General features: G+C 39.4%; 1 protein-coding gene across 1 annotated transcript in view; it reads right to left on the minus strand.

The window, feature by feature from the left end:
* COMMD1 (copper metabolism domain containing 1) overlaps positions 1–23,465 on the minus strand; it is an 81,394-nt gene that overhangs the window by 47,705 nt on the left and 10,224 nt on the right. Inside the window, exon 2 of the mRNA XM_052784252.1 lies at positions 9,464–9,745. Coding sequence (XP_052640212.1) covers positions 9,464–9,745 — 282 coding nt within the window. The remainder of the gene's footprint in view (positions 1–9,463; positions 9,746–23,465) is intronic.

Here is a 23,465-nt window from a genome sequence, read left to right on the forward strand (position 1 = left end):
AGGAAGGAAAAAAGTGTTTATCTTTTTCATTTTTAACTAGGATGAGACATGTGAGTAGAAGCACTAGAAGGACAGAAAGCCACAGCTTGCTAGAAACTTGAAGAGAAATATCTCTTCGATAAAAAGATTACACTGAGAACTGCCTACGAATTGCATTCTCCTGTTGCCCATGCCTTCTGCTGCCTAACGTATTAATAGAACTGTTCACCACATGGGAATTAAATTTGTGAAGAAAGGTGAAAAAACAAAGCTGCTGGCAGATAACATATAAGCTGCTCAAAAGAAATGACGCAGGTTCACTCTTCCCTCAAAAAACTAATACACACAGAGAAACATCACAAGTTTAATGGTACAGTTTGCAGTGATTTTTGCTTTGCTACTGTGGACTATGTTGGGTTTTTTGTTGGATCAGTTCTTGCACAGCCAAAGCTGGAGTCCAGCTTTTATGAAGAGTGTGTGTGTATATATATATACACATTTTTTTTTTTAAAGACAGAATAAAGAGAATCCAAAGGATTAAGCAGCAAAGAAGGGTGTAAGTTACAAGCATTTCTCCCCAGTTACATGCCAGCTTTCCAATTTTATATCTTCTGACACCTTCTCCGACAGCAGCTCTTCCTAATTAAACTAAATTAAGTAAGAAGCTGTTCTTATTTACACCCCTGAACGCTAATATTCGGGGATCTCAAAAGAGACCATGACAAACTTGGAAGGATCTCCAAAGTATTTTTCAGTGGCAATGTGGCATAGTGTCAAGAGTGGGAAGGCTGGCCAACTGACAAAGCAATTTTAAATGTACTTGGCCAAGCTAGGCCTGTAAAAACAAGATGCTTTGTCAGCCAATGCAGTGGGCACCTACGTTCATAACAACTCCTTTTTTTTCCTGAGTTTTCTAAGAACAAATTACTTGCTAATGTTGACATCCAAGTCCTCTGAAGAACACAGATGGCCAGCAACACCAGAGCTAAGACACAAAGAGGTTAGTCACTTTGATTTCCAGCAAAGAAATTCCCCCTTTTTAAAATGTTTTTTGAGAATCACGCAAAACTACTTACTTTTGTTAAAAAGAAGCTAACGGAGATTACAATTTTTGGTCCTTCAACCATGTTGCCCTTCCTTGAAGGCCTCCCAGGGTAACTATATTTAACAAAATATATCTATCCCAAGATAAATTAATTCAGAAAACAGACCACATTCACTTTCACACCCAAACTACATGCTGCTGGTTTTACAAAAGGTGGGCAGTGCCAAAAGAAATCACTAACTCCTATATATTTACCCCAGGAGGCCTTACATCAGCCAATGCTCTCTCTGGGTCCTCAACAGTTGGCAACATGGCAGCAAATAGACCCAATCTTTGCATTGCAAAGCTGCTTTTTAATAAGCCAGGAATTGATCACATTGGCCAAGTGTGGTCCCCTCTGCCTCCTGCCCCAGGCTTGGTATTAGTAAAATGAGAAATGGTGGTATTTTTTAATCCACCTTTTCCATTTCAGTTTTATCTCACTTTCTGCAAATCTCCAGAGACCTTCCACTTCATACATTAAAGCCCCATCTTTGCAAGCCTTACGCTACGTTTCACCTCAAAGCCTGGGTTTGCTGCAGCAAGGCTGAATCTCTAGCTGGTTGGTAGATGTGAGAATGCTCCTCTACCCTCTGGCAGCGACCCAGGCCAGGCCGTGTGCTCTGAAGAAGGCAGAAGCTCTGACTAGGCTTGTTTAAGAGCAAGGTCACACAGCCAAATAGTGCCAATCTGCACATGGCATTTTGTGCAAATGCAACACTTTAATTTGCATATTTGCAGTCAGTCTCTATACAACTCCAAGTCCATGGTGGTGTGGGATTGCACCGACAGTGGAGTTGTCTGTGATTATTTACATGACAGCAGTAGTGCAAGTGTCACGTTGAAACAGCTCTGCCAACTCACCTCAAACTGAGCAATTCCTTTGGTGATGGGGGGGCATGCAATTTAGGGTCTCTGAATTACCCAGTTAATGCAAAGTGATGAGGAAGCGCAAGAAACTCATAATCATCCTCTAAGCTCATTAGTGACACAGGAATCTAAATTAGAGAACAGAGCCAGAGCTGTGGAAGTTTTGATGCTCATCAGCCATCTTTGCATCCAGCCTCTGCAATGTGTTCTCTTTAAATGCTGTCAGCTTTTCTCAGCCCCCTCCCCCAACATTCAGTGTCACAGTTCCCAAACAACCCCTCTCTCTCTGCTGAAACCGGACTCCCAATTTCCTGACCCAGAAGTTTACACATTCAGACTAAACTAAAGCACTAAGTACAAAAGCAACAGTAGCATGCTCTTACCTCCATCTTCCACATGAGGTTCGGTGAATAGAGAAGGAACTGAAATGCACACAGCGACTGGTTTAAACAAGGAGCATGAAACCATCCGTTTCACCTGAAAGTCTGCAGGCTAAATGCTCAGGTCTGTAGTGGCAAGAGACCCTGACCATATGTCTGACCACAGTGACTGTATCCAGCTTGAGTCTTGAAGATCTCAAAGCATGCATTGCCGCAAACTCTCAGGGTAACCTACCCTAGTGCTGCAGCAATAGCAAAGAAAAGGTTGAAAAGTTATAGAAATGCTTTCAGTAGGGGAGCCAGGATGAAGACTGAGGGCTGTTAGCTAAGGGTAGGTTCCAAAAGTGTAACAACCACTTCTGGGGATAAGGGAGCTGGTAGAAAAACACGGCAAGGACTTCCAGAAAAGCCATGAGCAGACAGGGATAACAGGGATGATAAGAAGAAGGAGAAAGAACAGGTCCTTCTGACTAACTTGTGTGTAGTGCCAATTCCAGGAAAAGTTGTAGCTGAGTGATGAAATGCATTTGCTGGAGACAATTTTCCATGGACAGATATGTTGAACCCAGCTGCCCCTGACCCAGCTTTATCGTTGTCTGTATCCCAAGGCTGCAAGAGATGGCTCTGGAAGGTGTTTCATCAAAGCTACGCAACATTTTATTGCTGCATGAGAATGCCAGATTGATGTTAGATTGCAAAATATTTGTTGATCACATGAGATGCATAACAGATGTCAAGTTCCCTGTCATAATGTCCAAGACCTCAATATATTTTGCAAGACAGTAAAAAAATTCAAGGGTCCAGGACTGAATCTGAATTTAGGCAGACAAAAGGCAGTAAATACGCATTGTTACAATAACATTTATCTTCATACAGCTCACCTTCAATTAATCCAGAATTCTCCCCATAATAACCTGAGCTTAGCTACAATAAAAAAATATTTATGTCTCACTTAAATTAGTCTATTTAACTACTTCAGCAAATCCAGTTCCGTAGTAAAAACAGTTGACAAGGAATATATGTGTGTGTGTGCACCTGCACACCCGTATGTGTATATACATGGCACAAATAAGCATGGAAACTGTTAGTACCACTAATTGTAGAATACCCTTGCTTCATATAGGATGAACAGATGAGGCACTCATGAAAAATATCGTCAAATACATACAGTGGAAAAGTGACAATTCGAGTTGGACAGTTATTTAATATCTCAATTTAATGCTCTTATCTCTGTAACATATTACACTTAAAAATCCCAACAGCCACAAATAACAAAATTCTGTTCTTGTTCCCCAAATTTCACTTTGCTTTCAGGACAAGGTGACAAAAAAATTGAACTGTTGAAGCAAAGGACTACAGAGAGTGCCATGCAGAGGATTAAGGAAATAACTGAGTTAAGTCAGTCAACTGTGTTCCAGTTTTCTCTGTACTGAGTGACCCGTTGCCCTCTCTGGTTTTTATTTGCTTTTGCACTGTACTGCCTTATGTAACTGTTCCCTTCAGCTCATAAATTTCCAAGGTGAACAAAAGCTCAAGTGATTACATTCAGCTTGGCCACAAAGGTGATTTTTTTCCACTAACTTCTACTTACCGGGTTTTATATTTTTAATCACATAAAAGTATTAAGCCCATTGCAGTTAAGTTGATCGATTTGGCTTCTAAATGTCCACATTTTCCCATTTTTGACTGGAACAATATTTCCAATAATGTTAGTAACTACAAAGATTAAAACGGATTAAGGCTGGAAAGGAAAAATGGTTTGGTGGTTGTTTTTCCTTCCCCTTCACAGGGCAGGCTGCCCTTATTTTGGTTCGGGTACCTAGAACTGCTTTTCATCTCCCCAAGCATCGCTTTGCTCATACCAATATTCTACAAAAGGCGGTCTGTCTTTTCAGAGTAGATCCTACATAAAAAGGACTGGAAGTCCATTATCTGAAGGTATTTTCAGTGATAGCTCTGAAGCAGCCTGACCTGGAGTCACAGAGAGGCAAAAGCAAGCGCAGCCATAATCCTTCCTCCCCATAGCATGAGTTTACTCATGACGTTTTCTTGATCTGACCTTTCTTCAGTGGTGAAAGCTATTGCTGGAGATAACTGCAGCCTAGGGAAACCAAGAGACCCATGCTTACAAAAATGCGCAAAACACCAACAGATCCTCAGCAGCATTTAGTCTGTAATCCTAGCAAGGTAATGAGATTTATAGATGCTAAATCCTAAGATTTTTTTTATTACACTGTGAAAGCATGTTCAATTTTAATATTTGTCAACGTGTATGAATTCAGCTTATCACTTGTTTATAGCACGCTTGATACAAATTGCAACCAAATTTGTGTAGAATATACATAATTAACAAGTCAGAAACAATTCTGATTTCCCAAAAGTTTACTTTGAGACCTACTGCACTCCTTCCCAGAACATTAAAAGAATTAAATCTTCACCATCATACAAACTAAAAGTTGATGAAATTTCAAGCTCCAGACCTTCAAAATCCTGATAACATTTTACCTCCTACATATAGCACATGACAATTGTCTACGTTCATTATGAATTCTTTCCACACCTGAATTATCAGAATTATTACCTGAATTATTATCATTTCCTTGGAATTACCAGGGTCTGGGCACAGCCATTAGTAGAGAGCAGACATGATATACCTAAGGTGAGCTGAGAGTTCTTAACTTTTTCAGTATCAGGTAAGTTCTTGCACTGGCAAAGCATTACTTCATCTAGGTAAGTCCTTTCATCAGAAAGTATTTGTCTCACTGGTGAGAGTTTCAAGTGACAATCAAAATACAGTCAGAACTAGCAAATATTAGATTTCCAATTTATCAGAAGTCTATTACTAATGTTTGCCCATTCTTTAAAGAAAGATGTTTGTTTTATATGAAGTTACATATCCCTGGTGATTTCAGACTTCAGAAAAATGATATGGAATGAGAGGCTGCTTTTGCCCTTAAATTTGAAAGAAATGATCCTAATTTCTTAACTTATACTGTGGCTCTTAGTATTTGCTATATAGTAGTATTTAGCTACCGTATACTACTAACTAAGTTTTATGACACCTCTGTGAGGTAGATGTTTTAAGAAAGGAAAGAGAAGAGATATACAATGTTTTGGGAAAAAACCCTCTAATCCATAACCCTGATGTGATTTCCTCAGGTCTTTCTGGGAAGAATCCTACAGTGGAATCCCAGACTTCATGTTAAATTAGGGCAGAAAATACTCTTTGCTGATAAAACATGCTTAACATCCCACAAAATGCCAATAAAAGTGCTATTACATGGATTACCATTATCTTAAACACTGAAAAGAAATGCACGTGAAAATACCCACTCTGTAAATAAGTTCAAGCATAAAAGCCAAGAGCAAATACCTAGGCTAATCTATAACATTTGATCAGTCTCAGATATTAAACTGCAAAATAAATAACGCTGCAAGAAAGTAAAACTTATTGGCAAATCAGCCCAGAATACTAGTGGGAAGAACACAGCCCCAGGGGAGAGAGGCACATTTCATAAGGAAAATAACATGACAAAGGCCATAAAACAAATTTAAATATATCTTAATGCAAAGCCACAGTGCAAAACCAATGCATTTATTTTCTATTAATGACAAGGTCAGATATAAATTTGTGACTGAAATCTGCAGGTAACCTGCACAGCAGCGCCTGTTCACCATATGGAGCAGCATTGACGCAGCGGGGCAGGAAGGGCACAAGAAGGGCAACTCTCCAGCTCACTCCACTGTCCCTCCCGGCAGATTCATGTCCGGTTGAAATTTCATGCCAAAAGAGCTTTACAGCGATGCTCCAAGAGGGAGAACAAGATTAAAAAGGACATAAAGAAGGGGGCAGGGATCTACAGATGTTTTAAGAGAAAGCCAGCAAGGTACGGAGATACAGGAGGTTAAAACCATTGTGCAAAAGAAAAGATGGGCTGTTCAAAAGGAAAGAATGAACTGGCAGTGATGAGCACTGAATATCACGAACAGATGAAGGCAAATGCAGTCTAAAGTGCAACTGCTTTAGGATTTTATTTTCAGTCATATTGTTAAAGAAAATGGGCTTTCAAAGCAGAGTACTTCATGGCTAGCATGTTCATCTGCCTTTAACCAGGATGTATAAAGACTACATCACCAGCATAAAGGAAACTTTAAATGTCACTGTAAAATCTTTACCCAAGAAAAAGAGTTCCAACTGCAAGTTACAGATCCTGAACCAAACTTTCCGAAGTTTGGAGCACCAGTATTTCTGAATGTTTCTCATTAGGAGTGCTTTTAAGAGCAATTAAGAGGAAAGGGTTCATTTTTTTCTAATATGAGTAATTCCAAGGATAGTAAGAATCAATGCATGCAAGTTGTAATGGATTCTCAAACCCAGAAACATCTCTCTTCCATCAGAAAACATTCACGAAATTTGATGTAATTCATGTAAACTTGGTCTACTGGCATTTATGAACCAGTCACTTCAAATTCCCCATTTCTAGCTGTATTAGTTCTTATGCATACAGTCTTTCCATCATGAAAGAATTGACCGATTAAAACTCAGAGATGGCAAGCAGAAAGCAAGGTTACTTATTGAAGCAGAAGGAGCAGACACTCCACCAAACTGCCTGGCCTTCTGCTGGGCAGAGATCTAAATCCAGTCCAGAGACACAGAGAAGAATCAGAGTGACTTTAAATTCTGGAAAGGTATGTTTTCTACAGAGCATTCCTTTGCTTCTGTTGAAACATATGAAATATTAACGTCAATTCATTACACACCAATGCATTTGTATACTCCCCTGTTATCAAGTGTCCAAATGAAAACAGTCTGTTCTGAATAATTTACTCCTGAATCATCAGCCAGCTTTCTTCTACAAATCCAGATCTTCACTTTTTTCCAAATCACATCTATGACTGACATCCTTTTAGAAAAGATGTTCTCTGTTAAGTTTCAGAAAGGCACCAGCATATGTGTATTTGATGTGCTACAAAACTTGATATCTAGAACAGATACAAGTGTGCTAATGATAAAGTAAAAATACATATAAAGGCTATAAAACTTGATGGTTTTAAGTTTGTGGGCTGCATCCAGCGTGCGAGAACAACTTGTTCAACCTCCAGTAGTAGTCTCTGAACATCTTTCCAGGAGGTGCCCGAACACAGGTGGGAAGAGGCTGAGGGCTGGATGAATTGTTCTGGCAACCCACTTGCTGCTGCTTCAGTCCCAGGGTTCCCCCAACTCCCCTGCCTCAGCCCATCTCATGAGCATGCTGTGGACTGCCTCAGCCAAAAGCTTTGCAGCAGAAAACCTATTTAAACCAAAGCTAAAGACTACATGAAACCTCAGCGCCTTAAAATAAATGACAATTTTGACTCAAGTGGTGACAATCCTAATTAGTCCATGATTATTTCTGTAGGCACCAGTCTAATACCCTTATTCGCACTGATAGTCAGACTTGCCAACAGCCCACTACTGCACTGTCCTCAGCAAAGGAGGCAAAAGTTATGTCTGATGGCAGTTCAAAAAATCCATTCACACAACCACTTCCCTTTGAAATATGAAGCTGCACTGCTAAAATAATTCATTCTGGTTTTGTTGTGGGGCTCTTTGGTAAGAGAAATTACAGTGTCTCAGAAATGTCTATTCATCCTTCATGTTCACATCCCCTTTCTCTCTCTGCACAGGGTGGAAGAAATATAAATGTACTTGCTGATTGATGTTACCGTAATAATCCATTACCAGAGAAAAAAAACAATTTCAAAACAAGAGTCACTATGTAATTCCCTTATGAAATACAACAGCAATTCTGAGTTAAGGATTTTTTTTTTCAATAAACATGGGTATTTTCCCCATTTGCTCACTAATGTACTCATTCTAATATACTCACTGGAGCCTTTTTTTTTTTTTTTTAAAAAACTTTTTCCATTTGTTATTAATAGAACATAATTATTTCCAATCTCAAGATCCTGAACAGAAAACTCCACTTTTTTGAGGCTGGGCAAAAACCTAAAACCACACACCATTCTTGTTTTAGTCACTGTAGAGATACACGAGTGGAAGGCAGAGGGTCAGCACTTAGGAAGGCTAAGTTTTCGAAGACTGAGAGGAAACATGGACTAACAGAATAACTTCCAACAATATCTACTGTCTCAGTAGGATCCCAATCTAATTGTACTTTCATTCCAGCCTTGGTATAGCCACACAGTTTCAGTTAAATCATGCATTCTGCATAGGTATACTCCGGGGGGGGGGGTGTGTGTGTATGTCTGTGTGTATATAAATTTTTCTTTAGGTGTATCTAATCCAGGTACTCTTTGCTATAAGCTACTAAAATATTACAAAATCCAAAGAAACATACTAAATGTTAACTACTGACATCAAACCCCCAAAACTAGCTCATGGTATGATCTGCAGTAGCTACTGCTAAGAAATGAGGTTTTAAGATTCTCTACCACATTGCAGAGGTAAGATACCAAACTGAAACACATTTTCTGTCAGAAGAAGAAAAATTGAGGATGGGAAGCTGTGCCTTTAGTTGTACATTCATATGAATTATAAAGATTAAAAAGAAGTGCAGTGTTCAGCACTGATAGAACTATATATCTCTTTCAGGCAGATAAGACCAGATTGCATAATATGCAGGTAATAAAGATGTACTTGTAACATGAAAATAGGTGTTATGTAAAATAAAGAGGAGTCTTTCCCCTCATTTATCCTAAAATGTAAAGGATGCTTGATCATTTATAATTTGTGAACTTTATTCTTTTTCAGCTTCTACTTTGCAGATATTACCTAATTTTAGTATTTGATTAGAAAAGAAAAAAAAAAGACCAATTGACTTTGCAGTGCATAGAACCAAATATGATTTTAATATAACTGCTAGTATGGCTGATTTTCTGTTTAATTTCTACATCCTCAGATTTTCCAAGCTTAACATAAGAAGAGCTGTCAATACATACATGAAGATATAACACAAGCAAAAATTGCATTCACCACCCAGAACATGCCCTTCTGTCCAAAGACGGACCACGAATTCAGGTACATCAAAGGCCCAGTGGTGAAAAATACACTGACTTGATTTGGATGCAGTGAATTCGGCAATAGGTAAAATCCCTCAGCACATATGTAGCTAAAACAGATTCACATATTTTGCAAAAGAAAGCTTACCTGCCCATTTTTCCCCAGTTCCATTTCAACTATTGCAACAGGAGTGTTTATCTGATCGATGTGTCTTGACTGTGACTTCAGATCCACTCGCCAGTTCATGTTTTTCAAGACATTATCCCAACGGCTTTGATTGATCAGGCTCTCGTGGATCTTTATTCGGTGGTTCTTCCAAAATTTTGCAATGACTGCAGCTTGATCTGACGTGATGCCACCTTGTTTTTTAGTTTGGGCAGTGAGAAAAGCCTCCAGCTGATTCAAATCCATGTCTGCTGAAGCAATTGACTGTAGGGGAAATAAGAGAAGTAAAAGGGAAAAGCTTACTCAAAAATACTCTTTAACAGTCTACCAAAAGGTCACTCTTTAGGGTTTTACAAAGATCAGATTTTAAAGGGCTAGTGCAAACAAACCTCAGTTATGGAAATAACCTCACAACTTTCATTAAAAGGCAATTTGCAAGTGCCTACCACTTATCCCGGATTCCTGGCCTCAGACAGCTGGAGGGTAATGGCTCGTTAACAGTGATGAGTAAACCGGGAGCACCTTTGGGAATGCAGTACTGGTACAGGATAACAAGGAGGCTTCTCACTGTCTGCCTGGCCCCTTCCCCCAGTATGCCCTAGGCAGACCCAGCTCATGACTGCTGGGAACACTGGGTCAGGCACGATACTGCTGTTCTGATTTTCTGTTAAACAGGAAAGCAGACGCAAACACGGCATGCCCCTGGCCAAGGCTGAAACAAGTGCAAAGACATCCCAGCTCACTGCAACATCCACAGCTTCATCTGCCATCTCCACACCGCAGACAAGGAAGCAAAACTGCTAAGTGCTGCACCAGTAAAGCGGCCATGGTGGTGTGCTGGCTGCAGCAGCGAGAGTGCGAGTCTTCTGAGGGAGAGTCTGTGCGTGGACCAATCCTTAAAAATGCAACTGCAGCTTCTCCCGAAGCATCAGTGGACTCTGTCAGGCTAAATACTGTGTTTGTGTTTTGCAAAGGAGTGTAAGGGGTCATTTACTCCTCCTCCCCGCGCAACAACAGAAATTATTCTTCCCAACCCCTTTTTTTAATAGATATCCAGTTTTTTCCACCTATTTTTCCAAAGCTGATAATCCTACAGCCTTAAATTTGTATTGCTGAACTGGCAGTGGTTGCCAAATATGGTCACGAAGGGAGGGGGAGGATGGGAGGTGGAAAGAGGAAACTGTAGCGAAGTTTCCTCATGGTAGTTTCAAGCAGACACTTTTGCTTCATTCTCACCCAAAATGGATGCAGCTTATGCTAAATAAACATGCCACATCCAAGCACGTGCCAATATGAAGCACAGCAAGGTGAAGCGCAGCAAGGTGAAGCGCAGCAAGGTGAAGCGCAGCAAGGTGAAGCGCAGCAAGGTGAAGCGCAGCAAGGTGAAGCGCAGCCAGCGCTGCAGTCCTTGGGATTTGCCTCAACTTAATTTTCCTTGACATGGTATTCCTACTGCTGTACTCTACACATTCAGGGAAATAACAATCTCACTCTAGTTAGCCAAGGGGGTAACACCATGTGGCTTTTGGCTGGATACGCACTGTGTGCTTCACATTGCTTGTCTGCAAAATTGGATATCGCTTATCTAAAAAACAAGGGGTTAGTGCTCTGTGAGCTTGCCAAGGACATGAGACCTGCTGCTTCATTGGCAATGAAATACAACTGTCAGCGGGGTGAGGTACCAGCCGGCTTTGCTGCCTTCCTCTAGACCGGACAGATGTCAAAGGGGTCTTGGGCACATCAGGAGCAGCCTGAAATAAAATGGCAGGTAAAAAAAACAAGCCACCATAAGAACTAACCCAAAACAAAGAGCTCACACATCACACAGGTGATGGAGAACAGCAGCAAGTTTGCTGCTTTGGAGGGAGTAAAGTCAACACCGCAAGGCTCTCAACTTTCAGCAGATACACCACCACATCCTCCTCACCTTGAGTTTTTTTCCCAAGAGAAAAGCACACCAGAACCCCCCCCCCCCCAAAAAACCCCAACAAATAACTTGTGATCTACAACAGCTAGCTGCCTTCTATCATCCAGTGTATAAGATCTTTCTCCTGAAGCATTTGTATTTTTTTTATTTTTTTCTAAAGGGATGCACTGCCTTCCCTCACTCTCGCAACGGATTAGCTGCCATCTGTTATGCGATGGAGAAAAGAAATGGAAATCCACACTAGAAGTAACCGCTTGGCTGCATCAGGGTTCCAGCTTATTGGGAGCATCTGCCAATTTACTATAAAATTTGAGATGCATAGTGCACTGCTCTGCCTTTTCTATAGGGCATTCACGGTATCTGTATATATTGCTTGCTTTTATCATGAAGATAATTAAGAGGTAATTATCCTGTAATAGCTAATTATGCTGTAAGTGAAAAAAGCACTTCTTTTCATTTTCAGAAGAAAAGCTATTTAGACTCACAGTCCCTTCCTACATCCACAACTTACACAAACAGGACTGTATTAACAGCAGTGTGGAATATTTTCTGTTTTAATATTTTTCATATCACTACATCTATGTGGGGATCTGTTTGCATTTTGTGTGATACCAACTACCGCTTATGTGCGCCTTTTGTGTTGGCTTATGTGAGCAGGGGGAGGAATAGAGGTGAATCAACAACGTCAGACCCCAGCACTTTATGTAAGCCATGTCAAGACCAAGATCCAGTTGAGATGCAGACTTTCTTCTCAGTTCAGCTGTGCAGAAAATTGCCTTCTGTTTTATTCCTGCACAGGAACCAAGAACATAAACTGCGTCCTCTGCAGTGAATGAAGCAAAGGTGTCATGGAGAAACATCTCATCTGCATTAAATATGAACATAATGCAGATTCACTGGATCAAATAACAAGGTAACTCTTTTCTAGGCTTGACTTTATAACCTTCAAATATTTCACATTTGTAATTCTTCAGATTTTTTTTAAACCTCACCCCCTTCACAACAACTCTTTTTGCAAGATGCAGCAACATTCCTGGCAGTGCTTTGCTAAGCTGATAAAAAACACATGCACAAAGTTCCTTACTGTGCTTGACACATGATATAAACCTGACTTCGAAGTGTATCCAAAAGAGGAAGCTTATGACCAACCTTGCAGTTTTAAGCATGAGGAAGACAAAACAATATTACTAGGGCTTATATAGGACAGTTAAACTTGCCTGTTTGGCAAAGATCATCAACAGACTGATGATTAGTTAAGATCCGGCATGAGCTACATTTAAAAACTCTGCACATTCATGTACTATAAGCACCCTGATATAGTTTGCTACCAAAATACTATCACATAAAACAGAGGAAGGAAACTGTGTATCATAATTAGCAATCATTTATCTCTCTCACACAGACATATGTGCACATGTACATACAATATGGGTCACTATACTGTACACAGCTAAGAAACCAGAAGATAACAACCAGACTGTATTTTGGTGCAATATTTATCAGGTAATGCATGCTTTAAATAATATACCAATATAGTCCATCATTCAGACTAGAATCTCTCTCAGCTTGGAAATATGACTACTACTTAAAAACTCCTTTTAAAAAAAAAATTAATTGGAAGTGGGTACAAACAATCAATGAGTTTTACTTCAGTATAGCTGCACAAAGATATTAATGAAGACATATTTTCTTTGAAATTCCTCAACAAAACCCACCAGCTATAAAGGTTTCCAAATCACATAAGAAAAGCAACTCATTTTCATATTCTTTTTCATCTTAACTTGGAAACATTTCACTGTGAACAGGAAACCTGATATAAGTTACAAAGAATGAGAGAACAATTAAGGTCTTTGCTGATCTTCCATCTCCTTTATTGTACTAACACTTACACAACTCATTCTTTAAACAAGCGTAGTCCTACTCCACTGCTCATATGAATGACCACAGTTAAATTTTGGACTTTTTTAAGCTTGAGGAAATGTTTTAATTTAACTTGGCAAAAAAATTGTATTTCTAGTCATATCTGCACAGCATTACAAACAGTTCTTTCCATTACTTTTAACAATGTTCATTTATTACATAGAATATCAAATTACAGTGAATACACATTATTGATATTTCTAAGGATTAAATTAAAGTTAAAACATGAGTGGTTCTTCTGTGCTTACAGCTAAAGACAGATAAAATATATCTGATTATAGGTTTCTGCCCTCATGCTTTTAGGAGCATCCTACGAGCTTCGGATGAGCATTTACCACCACCAGGACAATGCCCTGCTGTTGTCCAGCTCCTGCAGCAGTGATAAAGATGGTTTCACTGCTGGAATAAGCAACACACATATTTTAGCATCATAACTGGAAACTTCTCAGGACTTAAAGGTGTTGAAACCTGTTTTATCCATCAGCTCCTACAGTAGAATCACTGTCAGTATTGGTTCAAGAGGGATACATCTTATTAATGCCAATTACTTAGTCCAGACAGACCTTAAAAAGTGCAGGATCTACTGCTGTACCTTGAGTCACTGTACTGTCAGTGACACACATCGTTATATTATATAGACATTATATTCTGAGCTAAGTGTGCGTACATGGAGATTCTGCCTTAGTTGTTTCCCACCTTATCACTTCAGTCCTCAATAAGCATGCTTTTGCAATATATTATCACAGCCCCCTTTCTATTTACAGACTGTCCCATCTGTACACAGTTCTTCAGCATGTCAAGAAGCACTCTGTTGAAAGTATGACACCAAAGAAAAAAGGAACTGGACCCAAGTCCAGTTTTTATTGGTAATCACAAATTATTTACTATTTCAACATAAAAATCTTCAACTAACAAAAAGCAGAAAAGTTTTCTAAGAATGTATACAATCATAGCCAGTAATTTAATTTACATTACTATGACTATTCACTCAAGTGACTAAGTAAAAAAAACCAACTCTTTTCAAAACTAGAGTCTGTAAGAGAAAACCATTAGATATTAAAAATTTCCTCACATTATGTATTTTGAGATTTGTCAAAATATACTTCCCTGCCCCCAGGAAGCACAGCTTATAGACAGCATGTCATACTACAAACACACAAATCCTATCCCCAGCAACTGGCTACACTTTTCTTTCCAGAGGCTGGGCAGATCCTTTTAAATAACAAGAAACAGTTTTGGTCATACTGACTTCTTGGATTCAGCTTCAACACATACCCACTATGTCTTCAAATATAATTCAGACAATAAAAATATGACTTCAAATACTATTTCCTTAATGGAACGATATTTGATAATCTGGAGAGTTTTGTATTGGCTTAATTAGATCCATTAGACATGTGCCTTGGTACACAGAACAAGAAAACAGACTTAAATTCATTATCTCTTCTGAGAAACAAAGCCTGACAAGCATGCAATACTAGTGAGAAACAACAACTGGTAAAACCCACTAGGAAAAAACACACTTCAGTTCCAGAAATAAAACATTACTTGTCAACCATTACAGAAGAGCTGCAAGAACTGGCCATGCCAGCATGTGTAAGCATTTTCTCCAGCTGACCCTCACAATTGCAAGCTACTGCCAGCCTGTAGCACAAAGAAATCACAAGCTCAGAGAAACAAACAATTCAGTGCCATGTACCATACTAATGAACTCGCCTCTTCAGGTTTTTGGGAGGTGGGGGTGAGAGGCTATTCCTGTATCACAACCCTTGTAATTCAGATGCTCTTAGAAATATAACCTTGAAAACCCTTTCTCAGACCCCTGGGACACGTGCACAGAGAGGGGGGACCAGCTGCAGACAGGAGGAACATGCCACAGGACCCCGCTCAGCCAAAACACTTTGATCACACAAAGTCCATTCTTGTTAACGTCAGAATACTATGCATTTCTTTCACTTATCATCCTTCGAAGAAAACCTTTACTGGATCTGGGGCAAATAGGGGGTGCCTGCTGCCTGCAACTTTGGTGTGTGTAATTTCTTTCTCCTTACCTAAAAAGAAAGGCAACTCTGGGAGAGATGGGGGGGAACAGAAGCAGCCCTCATCATCTTTGGGTGTAACAGCACACGCGGGTCCCAGTGACATTAAGCTATTTGTCAAAGTTAGCTCAGCATGTTCTTCTGCAAATAGTAGCTTTGGACAGGAGGAATTTGAGAACATCTCTGCAACCCTGTGGTTTTTGGGTCCTCCTTTGTAAGTATGTACTAACCAGACTCTCTCCCAAGGGCTGCTGAGATATCCAGTCCTGTAATAAATGAGCTGTTCCCACAGATGTGCCCTGGATATTAGTCCAGTAGACTTTCCCAGATTTCTGGAGACAGTGGAGGTTTTCAACTAGCTGGTAGGTTGTGCCTCACAAACAGTGTTTATTAGAGTACAAGAGCTCTCCTGAGAATTGGAATTAGGATAAAATTAGATGCAACAGCCTGCTTGTCTGCACTTGAAAAAGGTGATCCATCTTTCACAAAAAAACCCAAAGCTAAAGGCTTCTACACCCCCCACAAATCTGTAAGTCAGAAATCACAAGTGATCTTAACAATACATTTAGTATTTCTACATCAAAGTAAAAAGATTTTAACTAATCTTTAAGTCTTCATGTAATCTATGGGAGATCACTAAATTTTTTAGTCAAGTTCCATACTATGGCCCAATATTTTAGTTTGCTTCTTACTGAGCTGTAATACACAGTTAAAAGTGAAATGAAACTGCTTGCTAATACAAAAGAGCTAACTGTGAATCATTAAGAGGATAATAATACATATATATTGTTTAAAACCTGTAATTCAGTTTTTTTCTAGTGTGTAATAGATCTTCTGCAACAACTATTTCTTATTCCAACCTGTAGAGCCTTTTGATTCATTGCTGAGGAAACACTAACCAGGTCAACGGACATTCAGTAGACTTGTAAGTATTTTTAAGTTTGAGTTATTCTGACTTTCATCAAGTTTTCTTCTTGGACAGGAGGACTCGCAACACACAGCATCAACAACAAAAAAAAATTACTTAAATGCTACTGCAGATGGGAAAAATTTGTGTGCATGATGAAGTTTCAGGCAAAAATTACATCCTTCCTGCACTTCTAATCTCATTAAGCTTGACTCCACCCAGACTTGTCAAATGCACACATGGGATAAACTCTTCTTCATGGGTTGCTTCCATACTTCTTGACTTGACTCCTCCATTTTCTCCCCCAAGGTTCCCAGGTTCTCCCCCCAAGCCCCTACCTTATTTTTTTTGCATACAAGCTCACCAAACCCAATGTTCTCTGCTAAAATTACTTTTTCATTTGAACACTAAATTCAATAACAGGGGAGTAGATATTCAGCTATTTTTGGCCTAGCTTACAATTGAACGCAAAAGAGATCTCAGCGTTAGTTTTTAAAAGCATCTGAAGTGACCACAACATTTTTTCCTCCAGACTGCCTCTGACATTAGTCTGTGCGTCTGCTAGAAATGAGCAGTTGGAACTCATAATTCCATAAAACACCACTTCCTAAATTTATTTGTAGGAGGTGTCATTTTTCTGTGGTATGAAGACTCATTTGATGACAAAGGAGGATGAAAGGTTGATTAAAATAGGCAGCCACCAGATGAACCGCAACCTGAGCCATGCTCCTCCTGTGGTCAGATCATACTTCCTGTAAACCTGCTGTGCTGAGCTCAAAAAAGTGGCTCTCTCACCCCAGCCTCATCCTAAAAAACACCTTTATGTGAAGGAAAGCTGAGAATCATCAGGATTACTCTTCTGGACCTACTTAAAGACTCTGCCTAGGCTTTATACCACTTACAGAACAAGAATAAATAAATAAATAAAAAAAACCCAAACCAACAGGACAAACCCACTCGCTAATAACATTAGTCATAGCTAGATCTCCAAACAATGCCTGCATACTCAGACTACGAATAGAAACCAAAAGCTTGGATTTTAAAGCAATAAACATAAAAAAAGCACTACCATCCCCTTCCTGAATAATAGTTCCCAAACTACTTAAATTATTTAAAATAGAAAGTGGAAGAGATGTACAAGAAAAAAGGCAATGGAAAGCGCTTCTCAGAGCACAGATAGGCGTTGGACAGGCTAGAGGGAGATGAAACAGGGAACCAAAAAAATAAGGAAATGTTCTATTAATAGCAGATATACTTGCAACTACAACGGTCAAATAGGAGGATTAAAAATATAAACGTATTAAAATTAAAAACACAAATATAAATTGTCCATCCTGGCCTGTACTGAACTGAATTACAGCAAAAAAATCCCAAGCTTTGCTATCAATTTTCGCCCCCCTTGAGTAAAACTCTTTGCTATGGTTTAGAAAGCACTTTGCCACTTGGGGTGGAGGCAAAGAAATGTCACATTTCCAGTAGTTCTTAAACATGCAGCCATGTTACAGACAAGTTTGACAGGTTCAACTTTTTTCAAAACAAATGTGCATACACATGCGCTCCCTGAACTATGGGAAGCAAGTTGTTTTCTTGGAGAATGTATAAATCTTTGCAGGTTACATTATTCAGTCTAAAATGGATTTTTCTTCAGTCCTCCTGAAGGAGCTGGATTCAGAAATAAGAACTCTCAACAGATGGAAGCCATTTAATGCAGTATTGCTGAAGACACAGAGAAAAATGAAAGGCAGAGAGAAAGGCAGATAGGACAGCATAAATACCAGATGGTAAATACAAAAAAATTCAAGGGAGGGAGTAAAACCAGGAAAGAGAGACAGACACACACAGTGACAGTCCTGGAATTGGTGACATGACCTGTCGTTCTCTTAAGAGACCACGTGGTCAGCCTTTTTTCCTGCTCCTCTGTTCTCTTACAATTAAGAGACAACTGTGTTTATCAGGTTTCTACAATCATTCTGGGAAAATTACTTGCTGCCATGGACTATGGCTTCATGCTTAATCTTGTTTCACTTAGAAGAGTTAAAAATAGAAGTTGGAACAGCTCATATTTTGAAGGCACATGGGAAAAAAAAAAAAAGTAGCCCTACCCCAAGTGCAGTAATGGTGCAGACATTGGCAGAGCTTGCTGTGGCACCCTGCAGGCAGCGACCCTGTCAGTGAATCAGGCAAAGCACAAACTTGCTTTATTATGAACAAAGCACAGAAAACAGAATTAGCATTGTGAATTAGTTTTCACTTTTACTCACTGTATCTTGATTGTTTGCATCTTAAAAGTTAATGGTTAACTCAGCTAATCTCCCCCTTGGTTTACATTTGGACATCAGCTTCCTTTATAGCGAAGCATAGATGCTCCAGCACTGAATAACATGAAATATATGAGTCACACCCCTCAACTGTATGATGTCTTGCCATATACTCTGATTTGGAGCCAAATTCTGACTCCAGGCTCTGCTTTCCTTCCTTTCATGGCACTATTGTATATTTATTACCTGCACTATTCTGGGCAATAGCTGGAGTTACATTTTCCTACCTAGAAGAAGGGTTGCTGCACTCCTAGACCAGGCTCACGCCACAGCGCATCACTGCCTTAGCCCATAACCCTGCAGACACATTTCACAGCAGCAAGGAGATCAGCAAGTAAAGGAGACAAGTTTACAGACTACACAGTTTCAAGGGAAGCAAGCAAGAGTGCTTTACCATCTGGTCATTCATCACCTATTTTGACAACTCATGTTACACACTGACAGGTTTGACAGGCGAGAGGTAAGATTCCAGTCTCAGCATACCAGCCAGCAGGTCTTTCTTTTGGCATGGATAAAATGGTTTTCCCTCCTGTTGGCTCAGTGAAATATAAAACACGTTCCCAAAACCAGTAGCAGCCATGGCAGTTGTTAACAGCTGAGCCTTTATGAGGAGAAAGGAGCAGCAGGTCAAACTTCACTGTAGGAATCACAACTGATCTAAACTAAAGGTCCCCACTCCAAACCTGGTGCTGGAAAACAACACTTGATTGAGAGCAAAGCCCAAACCAGGGAGCTCAGAAGAAGCCATCCCTCACTTTCCCCTAAAGATTTAAGTACTATTTGCTGTACCAAAAATGCTCTTAGAACTAAATCTAATAAATGGGTTTTGGGAGAAAAAGGCTAAAGACTTACTGAAACAGCCAAAATACCAATCTGAAAGTACCCTCCAATAGAATCACATCAAATATTAATGACTGCTTTAATTACCCCAGAGGGGGTTCTCTATTTCTATCAGGTTAGGCTCCTGATCGTCATCTATCAGTAGAGCTGGCCAAGTAATCAGGTTTTCCAGCAAGCTTGTAGGAACAAATCCACACTCCTGTGCCTCCACAGACAACGTGCATTGCTCTCGAGAGCTGCACATGCACGACAGTGGTTTGCAGAGCTTGCAGACACACACTACCAGTGAAAACAGTATTGTGCTGAAAAAAATCTGGCTTTAGATTTCACCATTGCAGGCCTTAACAGCTAAAAACTTTAGCACTCAAATGCTCCAACACACTGCAGCCCAAGCCCTCAAAAACAATTGAATTGATTTTTCCCCATGGCTTTTCTTTGGCTTTTAGTCAAATTGGGGGCTACTCATATTCAATAAACTCCCTACCATTTGTCCACACACACTAGAAAATTTGTCTAGTGCTTTCTTTTCATTATGAGACTTTTTATAGATTTCCTGACATGTCATAAACTGACATGTCATAAAATGAATCCTGTGAACAAAAGCACTCCCCCTGCCAAGCAAGGAACTGACACTCTTCTAACCTGGTTCACAACAAGCCAGAGCCAGATCCCTCTCTTTTGATCGTTCAGGAGACTTTATACAATGGACACAAAACAGAGGCACATACACGGGTACTCGCGTACAAGGAGACATATCCAGTAACCGATGGGCAAAGAGTCCTTCTGCAAAGTTGCATCAGCCGCTTGTGCCTTTGGGCTCCTTAGAGTCCTCAAGAGAGGACCATCTTAGAGGTCTCAAGAGGTCTGAAGCACAGCATAACAACCTCTAGCCTCTTGAGGACCCATCGGTAAAGCACAGCTCAGGCGACCCGCGCATCTCACCCGTTAACACTGGAAAGCAAACCATGGGGCCGTACTGCAAGACCCCAACCAACCTCAGAACCACAGCTCATCATCTTCATCCTAGGCAATGTATAAAAGCTAAGTGTGTCACTGAATGGTGTTAGAAGGGCACTTGTTTCTGACCTCTCTTCTTATCTCTGCATATGTGCATACATATTTTGTAAACATGTATGCGTGAGTACCATATGAATATCTGACCATCTACTAAACTAATAGCACACTGCCTAAATGTGCCATTTCGTCCACAGAAAAAGGGAGTTACAAACATTTTGTTCACTTCAAAAAAGGTAAACATTGAGTTTAACAAAAAAAGCAAAAGAAATCACAACTAATTCAAATGTATAAAATATTTGTGCTGTATTTGACCACGGAAAACTAAAGGGTACTTATACAAACAGCTTGTTAGAACAGAATATAAACTACTCTTGAACCAGAAATGGCAAAAAGAGTATAAGAGAACAGCACATCTGATGCGCCAGTCTGGAGAGAGACAACAAAGCCATGTGTAAATGTCACACAAGGAGTAAAAATGCCTGTTGCTTACTTGCCTTTTACACAGATACTACTTCAGTGTCTGCATATATCTTCAGAACATGTTTCATAATCCTGGCATCATGGTTTATAAAGACTGCAAAGAAAGAAAAAAAACTACCCACCAAGCTGAGGTAAGAATCTTTTGGCAGAGATCCCAAAACATCTCAACCAGAAAAAAAAAATCTAACCTTATTTGGAAAAAACACAGAATTTCACTCAAACTATATTTGCATTGCCACTTTTTATTGTTAGGGGAGAGGGACAGATATGAAAAACATGCTTTCAGAAATACATTAACATATGCAAAATGAGATAATTACAAAAAAATATTAAAAAATAATGAGAAAAACACTTAGGTCTAAAAATTGTTTGGACAAGTTGGCTATTATTTCACATTTGCTCTGCACAGTATATTTTATGTCTTCTTTCAGCGAGATTCCCTTGTAATCTATTTTTACCTCTGTAGAATCACACACACAGTAGCATTGTTAAGAGGTAAATATAGAAGATGCCAAAGAATTAGAGGGATAAAAAAACGTATTCCAAGATCACTGTCACCTTTAGAAGTGAAACACACAGTCCTCAAGGAGAGCAGATAAACAGAAACCAAACTCCACGGGGAGCTGCGAAGGAAGAAGGAGTCACAGGCTTGCTATACAACTATAAAACTACCAACTTTATAAGAGATTGAGTACTCTGAATTAGATCTTGGACTATCAGCTATAAACAGGTGCTTGTGCACTGTAAGCAAAGTGAAAGGTAAATCACACTTGCTTTGTTCAAACAGTGCAATTTTAAATCACTGGGTGGCTAACAGAAGTGTAGGATGGTTTGGTTTCCTTGTATGATTTGTAAGATTTAGTTTCCTTGTGTATGACGACTATATACAATGGAACACAATTATGGAAAACCTACTGTGCCTAAGCTTCAGGTGTTCAGAATACATTAAAAATGCCCCAAAAGAAGAAACCATTTTGGTTTTCCCAATAATGAACTCCTAATCCTTCACAATGGAGGCCATCCATGTTCCAGTCAGTTCTGACTTACTCCATATATTAATAATTTTTTAGTTTTTTTAAGTTATTGTGTAAAAACCTGTCATTATCATATTTATAATTATCATATTTATAATGATAAACACCAAATGAAAAATTAAGATATTTTAGGCTCTGCCTTTAAAAAACATCACTCACTTCATCTTGTTCTAAAGCCAGTCATCCTCTAGGGACGAACTTGGAGGCCTCTCAGTAAGCTGTAGTGAATCCTTCCTGCCCAGGGAGAGTTACAGGGAACCAGACCAGCCATTCAGACTGTGGCTCAAGTTGCCAGAGGTTTTTACCTCACAACTTCTGCCCCATGGGGCTCAACGACTAAAACATCAATGAACAAAAGACTTCATGTAACAATTGTAGCACCTGATATTTTGTGCCACTAATGCTTTTTTTTTTTTTAAATTAAATTAAGGCTTGCAAAAATCAATGTCATCCAAATATGTTGAAGAGTTCAAGGCTCCATCATACTTGGTCACCAGACTGGAAGAAATCCAGAGAGGACAAGCTGCAAAATGGAATAATTCTAGCCACACAGCATTTTCACCACTCTAAGTTTTTGGTATTGTCAGCTTTTTTTTTTTTTTTTTTTTTTTTTTTAAGAAGTTGTTGGATATACTGCATCCAGTTGCTACAAAAACTAATGTACGTCATACCAAGACTGTAGTTGCTAAGCATTACTGGGAATGGAAAACTCCAAATATTCAGCTTGTAAAAAGGCTGACTTCTAAGTGTCATCCAAATTTGCTTTTCATAGGTGAGCTGTGAACTTCAGTGGCGCAAGTGAATGCCACAGCTCTGCATCTTTGATAGGGTGTTGGTTATTCAATGCATTAACAGCTCCTTCTGTTGCTCTCTTCTTGTTCTGAACTTTCTGTGAAATGAGGATGTATACGTTAGCAGAGGAGATTATGCTCACCCCAATGTAAAGGATCCATTGACTAGTCTTTTTTTCCTAGTAAGATTAATCTTTACTTGCAATGAAAAAAACGTGTATTAAGAAAGAAAGAAGTGTATTATCTGCTCAGCTGTGTGGCAACCTCACGTGAGACCAGCAAGTCTGGAAAAAGAATTTTTACTCCATTGCCAATATCAGTACTCTCCTGGAGCGAGCGAGCAAGCACTAATCTTCCTTCACACTGGTTGTAACAGACACAATTTTAAAAGTATCATATAATAAAGAACATAATTTCAGTGTACAGCCTTTCCTTTCCTTTTAATTCTTCTTTATGCATCAAATTGAAGAGACAACTTAAGTCCTCCCCTTTTCATAGGCCACATTTAAAGAGTAAAGACAACTCATACTAGTCCAGAAAATCACCAGTGCTGAGATGATGGCAGTTAACTTCATTACCCTTTTCAGCATTTCCCCCCCACACTTTGGGGAATATGGAATGGAGCATTAGTGACACTGAAATAAAGGCATGAAACTACATATGAAGCCTAAGGGAGTCTTTTTTCCCTTTTCAAATATACTCCATACAGCA

This window comes from Harpia harpyja, chromosome 4 (assembly GCF_026419915.1).
Source record: "Harpia harpyja isolate bHarHar1 chromosome 4, bHarHar1 primary haplotype, whole genome shotgun sequence".
Taxonomy (NCBI): Eukaryota; Metazoa; Chordata; class Aves; order Accipitriformes; family Accipitridae; genus Harpia; species Harpia harpyja.